We start from the raw sequence: 8,143 nt of genomic DNA on the forward strand, positions 1-8,143 counted from the left end.
TAAGTTTGCCTCGGTTTTATGCAATAAGGTAGACCCAAAGTATAAAAGAAAAAGATTTTATTTAAATATTGTTTATAATAGATAGGTGATGAGACGCAAATTAAGAAATATAAACATATATATAGAATTGTTACTGAAATTTAGGTTTTTATAAGAATTTAAAAGCATATTATGCATACAAATTTAATTTTCCTCACATTTCAATAAATAAGTATTAAAAAAATACAATCATTTGCCAACCTATCCGTACAAGTACCTGTCCAAAATAAGGGTCCAAATTTGAACAAGTCGCACATCCTTCCCTCCATTCACACTCACATATAATTATAAACACACCTATCATTCCCCAAAACCATAGCAACAACAATTCCAATGAAGACTATTTCAAGGCCACAACGGACCACCGCGGACCTCCACATGTCCAACAAATGGAAAGACCCAAGAACCGCCGAACACACCAAAGTCTGGACCGAACCACCTCCAAGCAGCAACAAACCGCGTAAAGTCGCCGTTGTTTACTATCTCTCTCGCAACGGTAACCTCGAGCATCCTCACTTCATCGAGGTTCCTCTCTCCTCATCCGACGGTCTTTATCTTCGAGGTAAGTTCAATATTGTAGGATCGGTTTTACCGCGGCTCAGCGTGTTGCCCGCTTACCTGTATCTTTATCGTAATTGAATCATTTTGTTTAGTATTAATAATATAAACAAATTGTTATTATGACCTAATATTTTGTTTAATTTGATGAAAATGTTATTCAAATAATGTGTAGATGTAATCGAACGCCTCAATTTTCTGCGTGGAAAAGGAATGGCGGCATCATACTCATGGTCTTCTAAACGGTTAGTTCAATTCAATTAATACTTAAAAACTTTTAACTTTTAATTTTCATCGACTCAGTTTCAAACAGACATAAGATACGGCTAATCCGTTCTTATAACTCCTGTGTCACATAAATAACATCTCTTATAACTAATAGTTTTTATACATAACCGTATCTTATGTCTATTAGTTTCTATATGACACAGGAGTTATAAGAACGTATTCGTATGGCAAGATTTGTCAGAGAACGATTACATTTACCCGGTGCACGGGCAAGAGTACGTGCTCAAAGGATCAGAGATCGTTGTAATCGGAGAAGCACAAAATTCACCGGCGCCGGAGTTTGAAAAATCCGGCGGCGACGGCTTTCCGGCGGTGAGACATAGAAGGAACCAGTCATGGAGCGCACACGAATATAAAGTCTACACGGGCGTGTCCTCCGCTGCGGACGCTTCTACGCAAACCGAGGACAAAAGGCATCGGTTTCGTAGAGAAATGATAAAAGAGGAAGAGGAAAATGAGAGTTCGGAGCTTAGTAGAGAGGAGATTTCACCACCGCCGTCGGATGATTCAAGTCCGGAGACACTGGAGTCGTTGATGAATGCTCACGGTAAGCTAATCCTACGGCCGGAAGCAGAGGATAATTGTAAGTCGAAAGTGAATCCGACGGATGGTAATAAAGGGAAGGCATCGTCCGTGCTGAAGCAGCTGATCACGTGCGGCTCGTTTCGTGAGAACCCGGGTTTTTCGCTGATTTCACATTACAAGTCAAGGTTGCTGCCACGTGGACCGGTGAAGAAGGGTGAAAACGGTATCGTTCTGAAGAAGGTGACTGAGGATAAAGAGTATTTTAGTGGGAGTTTAATTGAAACAAACAAGGATAAATTTCCGGTAATTAAGCGGTCTAATTCGTACTCAGGGAATCGGTAAATTTAAATGAATTTATTTTATAATATTTTTTTACTTGTTAGATTGAATTGGAGTTCGATTTTATAGATCATTGAAAATGTTAGGGATTGTTGTCAATGACATGGTTTTATGTGATTAGAGAGATAATTATATGCTATGTCTAGTTACGGATTGTTGAACAACTTTTATGTCTTATTTATACTATTTTTTACTATTGGTTATTCGAGTAAAAATTCTTCCATCTATCTTGTCAACAATTTGAGAGCTAAATAATGAAAATACGTTTTTTTTTCAAGTAATTATTAGCATCAAATTCGAAGATGATAAGGAGAAAAATAAGATAAAGATCAATAAAAAAATTCTAAACAATATAAGTTGGTGTTAGCCTTAATAATATATGCATTACCAACCTTATGTGTGTAAAAGGAGAGGATCACTACCTTAGTGAGAAGTTGAAGGTGTAATAACTAACTACTGCTCAATGTCTCAATTAGTGAATGATGTAACGATGATCACTACCCTAATGTTGAGAAGGTGTATGGATAAATGCTAGTTGAAAGAATGAGGTTTGAAGAGGTGTTGTCTTCTTCTTGGTTAGAGTTAGGTGATATCTGCTGGTTTATCGAAGAAAATTTTTTTAGTGAAGATAAACTCTTGATTGAAGATCGAGAAGTGAGCGTAGAGTGTATTTTTAAAATCTAAACAATATATATTCGGTGGCATTTCTTCCCTTATATTATTATTATTATTATTATTATTATTATCTTCACAAATCACGTAATGTTTCTCAGATTTGTTTAAAGCCAAAATGAATTTTAAAAATAACACATTCACCCTTTATAAGTTCTTAATATTATCCTTTTAGCTGTTTTGAAAACATGAACAATCACGGACATATACATACTTCTACATACTTTTTCTCAAATTTTATCCCAATGCAACTCTAATTGATGTTACTATATAATTGCCAAATCTCCAAATTGTTTAGTCAACCAAAGATTGACGAAAGCTTCAAATTGTTATGTCGTTATTTTTAATTGCATATCAACTAGATAAATTACGGGTTAACTAGGGTAAACGTATCTCATCTCTTACTTGTCATGCTCCTTCCCATATACTTTTAATTTATTTAATAATTTTATTTAACATATTACCCCTCTCTAACATTTTTTTCATCTTATGATTTCTCTTTAAAATATTAAAACAAAAACTATAAAGTTTGATTTTTATTTATTTTTTGTTTCTCTCTCTCTCTCTTTTTTTGTGTGTTTATGATTCTTGAACATAACAATAATATTTGAAATTATTAGTGTTGATGCATTATTATATTGTGTGTGTGACTAATACTAATTATTGATACTATTAACAACAAAAAAACCTAATAATATTTTCAATATTAATAAAAAAAAGAGAAAAAAAATAAAAATAAATTAACAATAACAACTCAATAGATTTAATTTTGATATATTGAGTGGAGTATATTAATTGGTAAAAGAAATATTTGAGAGGCTAATATGTATTTCAATAATATTAAAGAGAAAATAGTAATCAATTGAATAAGTTTAAAGAGTGAGTATATTTAATAAAAATAATATGAATGAGATACATTTAACAAAACCTTAAATTACATAGGGCCTTCATAGGAAAGTTGGACCAAATTCACTCTACATCTATAAGAAGTAATTATATTCTATGCACTGCCATCCTACTAGAAACATTTTATGTATTTATGGTATGATGATTGAGTATGAACCAAACATCCCACGTTCCATGTGGCTGGTTAAAGCATACAATAGTGGCCTATTTTATCATTTTTGAATCTCGTGTAATGAGTATTTTACCCCTTCTTAAAAAACATTATTGTATATTCAACGTACTGCAACAATTGTATTGTCTTTTTAAACGTGACTGATAGTTGTGTTTACCACCACTACACACCGTCATATCTTTATTAGTCCATATTTTAAATATCAATATATATTTTTTGAATTTTAAAAAAATTAGTTGTTAGGTTAATATAAGGGTATCAACTTATTTAAATGCCAATAACTTCAATAGAGGTGCTGCTCTACGTACTCCCTCCCCCTTTATTTTTACTAAATATTCCCACTCATTCAAGTTTCATGTTAATACGATTTAAATTCATTTTTTTTTTCACTTTGTTATATTTTACCATCATTAGTTTAATAAACGTTTTATCTCTACATTTTAAAGATTTTTTTATATATATTATAAAACGTTTTTTTATTATTTTAAAACAACTAAAATCATTTTTAATAAATAAAAAGGATTAAATAATATATGACTTGATCAACAAGTTTAGTTCTATTCTTAAGTGTCATTAATCTAATGTCACAAACCTAACGAAAAAAATTCAGATTGTTTTAATTTTTTTTTATGTGGGGAAAGACATTTGATAATAAAAAATATAAAAATATACAATACATTTTGTATCGTTTTTTTAAAGACATTATGCCATTGTACTTTAATTATATTTTATAAAAAATGAAAAAAACTAGCTAGAGAAATATAATTAAAATGATTTTTAATTTTTTTAAAGAACATTTTTCTTATACGTAATTTTTTTATTTAGTTTTAAGAACATTTTTATATTTTTACATAAAAATAAAAACTTTATATTTTTTATTTAATATTAAAAAATGTTAGAGGAATGCAATTTGTCAAATAAAATTGTTAAAGGAAGTGAAAGTGTAAGGGAGGGTGTATGACAAGTAGAAGGGGGGTACGTTTAGCTTGACCCCTTGAATATCTCACTTTAACAATCATATTATAAAGGAAAATTGGTTTTTATTGGTCCCAACTATTTTATTTTTGTCGGCGCTGGTCCCAACTATCATTTTGGCTGGCAACGGTCCCAACTTTAACAAACGTTGATTCCACCAGTCCGCGACTAACGGAGTACTAACTCCGTTAGATAAAATCTGATGTGTCGTCCTAGTTGTCAAAAGCCTGATGACATGGGCATCCTACGTGTACCGGCTGTGTATTATAACCAACGTTTTATACTTAAATATTATACAAACATAAATTCCCAAATTATACAACCCTAAATCCCCAAATTCTCTCTTCAAGAACTCTAATTCCCTCTTCAATCGATTGAAAGGCAAGCCATTACATCCTGTTAAAGCTTCAACAATGCTGTGATAATCCAATGGGTCTGTGTGAAACACTTGTAAATTCTTATTGTCACCAATCGTGTACTTCATCTCAGCTGCCAAGTAATTAAAACCCACAAATTAAACAACAACGAATTGGGAAAATGAAAAGTAAAGCAAAAACAAAAACAAACGAACGAACCATAAGGGTTGATTGCAGCATGAACAAAGAAGCCTCTTTGAAGAAGACGATGAACAAGTGCAGACCCAAAGCATTCGCTAGCATCCATTACACAAACCCTTTTGAAATCAGGCGAAGATCCATCGAATTCGAGTGAAACCGGAGTCGATTAAAGACGAACAAGCCCTAATCTTTAACAATGGATAGGGTTATTGAGTATAAAACGTTGGTTCTTGAGTTATAGAGAATTTGGGGATTTAGGTTGTATAATTTGAGAATTTGTGTTTGTATAATGTTTCAAGTATAAAACGTTGGTTATAATACACAGCCTGTCCACGTAGGATGCCCGTGTCATCAGGCTTTTGACAACTAGGACGACACATCAGATTTTACCTAACGGAGTTAGTACTCCGTTAGTCGCGGACTAGTGGATTCAACGTATGTGAAAGTTGGGACCGTTGCCAGCCAAAATGATAGTTGGGACCAGCGCCGGCAAAAATAAAATAGTTTGGACCAATAAAAACCAATTTTCCTATTATAAATAATCATTCTTTTATAGCACAACGTATACTTTTTTGAATTTTAAAAATTTAGTCGTTGCGTTAACTTAATAATATCAACTTATTTATACGTCATTAACTTAATCATCTAACTTTACCCATCTTATATTTATTAGTTCTTTTTTTAAAAATAACGTATATTTTTTTGAATTTGAAAATTTAGCCGTTAGGCTAACGTAATGATATCAACTTATTTAAATTTCATTAATTTCATTCTCTGACTTTACCAATTATATTTTAATGAGTATTCTTTGAAACAACAATGCATGTTTTTTTGAATTTTGAAAAATGGTCGTTGGCTAACGTCAATGATATCAACTTATATAAATACCATTAACTTCATCCTCCGGCTTTAACACAAGCATTTAATATTTTGCTATCTAGTTGTAATTCTACCATTGCAAAAGTTTATTTGCCTCATTTTCACTCTCTTTGAACAAAAGTTTCTTGATATTTTTTTGTTCATTTTCAACGTCTTTCATCTCTGTTTAATTTAAATATCCACTATGTTCAACCTCCATTTACAGCTCTAGAATCTAATCCATCATCCACATGCAAGTTGTATGACGAAACTTGTTGATAGAAATCAATCCCATGGCCAACAAAGTCTTTAAAGAAAACTCTTTTTTTATGTATTTTCATTCATCATCGTCTTTTGGGTTTTGCATGATAACCCGAATGCAAGTTCATACAACTATTGTCTTGCTAGAGTTGATGCTAGATGCATCCGAATATTAGCAGTGGGGTAATGCATATGGGTATATTAATGGGCAATCATTCGAATTGGAGTTTGGCTAAAGGCTTCAAATGCGCTCTGATTAACCTTCAGGATCTACTATTCGAGCCTGACCTTAGTGACACGCTGTAAGAAAATGCAATGAGTTGTCAACATCTATCTATCTCGCTTGTGATCATCTTCTATCTTTAGAGATTCTTCAAAGTTCATGAAACTTAGTCTACAGACGTTTCATATGATTCTTCAGACTTGTCTTTATATCAGTACTACAGTAGGTCGAAGTCATTCTTGTTCTAAATTTGTATTCGTTACTAGTTCAAATCTTGCCATATTGGTGAAGATTGGGTTTTAAGTATTAATTACAAACTCACCGTTGAATCTGTAAGTTGCTTACTTCTTGTCCGTGTATTTATTTTCATTTTATGTGTGCTTCGTAACATGATCAATCTATACGCACAAAATTGTGGATGAAGAACATACACATAAACCACTTTGGATCACTCTATACATGCTGGTCATTGCTATAAAGTTGAAGCAGTTACTCAAATAACTTGTTGGATCAAGTTTTGTCTTCTTAATGGTGAAGGTTCAAGAATGGGTGCTATATCTATATTAAGTTTCATAACACATCAATAGCTTATATCAATATGTATTGTTTTCAACTTCGGAAATCGTTTCACAAACTTTGTGCAAAGTTATTCAGATTGTATCACACTTGCTTTGTAAATCAACTGCTTGCATACATAATTGTATATAAAGAGCATCTGATGTAATTGTGCAAATTTTATACAATTCTATCATACTTGTGTGAAACTTAGATTTATCAATGTAGGTTTTATTTAACAGCTACTCCGTATTATTTTGCTTTAGAGATGTACCTCGAATTGCATACTTTTTTTCTAATTTCTAAGCTTAAACAAAATTAGCAACAACCAACAGGCCAAGATATTACAATTAAAAAAAAAATCTTATATACACCAGTCACCAGCCCATAGATTTTTATTTGTGAACCCTTACTATGTGGCCAGTGATCCGCCATTTAAAAAATAAAAAAAAAAATTATTTATTCCCTTTTTTTAGTTTTCCTTATAATAATTCATCAAATACTAAGTTTAATCTAATATAATATAGAACTTTAATCTTAGATTATATTTTTAATCATATTAGTGTGGTTTACGCTAGAGGTGCATAAATCGGTTAACCGATTAACCGTTTTTTGGCTAACCGGTTTTTTTTGGTGGGCAATAACCGGTTGTTCGGTTAGGGTAGTAACCGTTTTGACCGGCTGGAGGAGCGGTTTTGACCGGTTAATAACCGGTTTTTTATAAAAAAATAACTAAAAAAATCGGTTAACCGGTTCGGTTAACCGGTTTATAACCGGTTTTTGAAGTCAAATATACAAACCGCTTACTAACCAGCGGTTAGGATCAGTTAGTAACCGGTTAGGACTGGACCGGTTAACCAGTTATGATGTGCACCTCTAGTTTACGCAGCTCATGTTAGACATTTTAGTGTAATTAGATTAATAGATCGACAAACGCAATCATAATAAACATTAAGCAAGTTAGAGATGTGTGAAGTGCACGGTTGTTTTAGTTTGTTATGATGTTAGGGACAAAGCCTCTAACAAACTGTGGTCCCGGGTTGGGCCCCAATTAGCATAGCCCAAGGGGCGGCACCCCCAAGCAGGGTCCAAAGGGTAGATCCTCTGGCTGTGGTTTTTCGAAATATAACTGGAGGTAGTATTAATTTTTCGAAATATAACTGAATAAGGCAGCTCAAACCCTAACTACTCATCTGATGAACATTGCGTTCATTT

The 8,143-nt window shown here is 32.6% G+C and overlaps 1 protein-coding gene across 1 annotated transcript; it reads left to right on the plus strand.

Annotated features, from left to right (window-relative positions):
- Positions 1 to 219: 219 nt before the first annotated feature.
- On the plus strand, positions 220 to 1,837 carry LOC143553479 (protein SOSEKI 5-like). The gene is made up of 3 exons (XM_077043478.1): positions 220 to 601; positions 773 to 842; positions 1,029 to 1,837. The coding sequence occupies exons 1-3, from the start codon at positions 373 to 375 to the stop codon at positions 1,750 to 1,752; spliced, it is 1,023 nt and encodes a 340-aa protein (XP_076899593.1). The 5' UTR covers positions 220 to 372; the 3' UTR covers positions 1,753 to 1,837.
- Positions 1,838 to 8,143: the final 6,306 nt, after the last annotated feature.

This window comes from Bidens hawaiensis, unplaced genomic scaffold, assembly GCF_021521415.1.
Source record: "Bidens hawaiensis isolate Kalapana, Puna unplaced genomic scaffold, B.hawaiensis_p1.1 tig00001032_1, whole genome shotgun sequence".
Classification (NCBI taxonomy): Eukaryota; Viridiplantae; Streptophyta; class Magnoliopsida; order Asterales; family Asteraceae; genus Bidens; species Bidens hawaiensis.

Excerpts from the sequence above, each read along its gene's own strand:
- LOC143553479 (XM_077043478.1), top strand. The coding sequence starts at position 373 with ATGAAGACTATTTCAAGGCCACAACGGACCACCGCGGACCTCCACATG. Across the intron at positions 602-772 it reads CGACGGTCTTTATCTTCGAG|ATGTAATCGAACGCCTCAAT; the intron begins GTAAGTTCAATA and ends AATAATGTGTAG. Across the intron at positions 843-1,028 it reads TACTCATGGTCTTCTAAACG|GAGTTATAAGAACGTATTCG; the intron begins GTTAGTTCAATT and ends TATATGACACAG.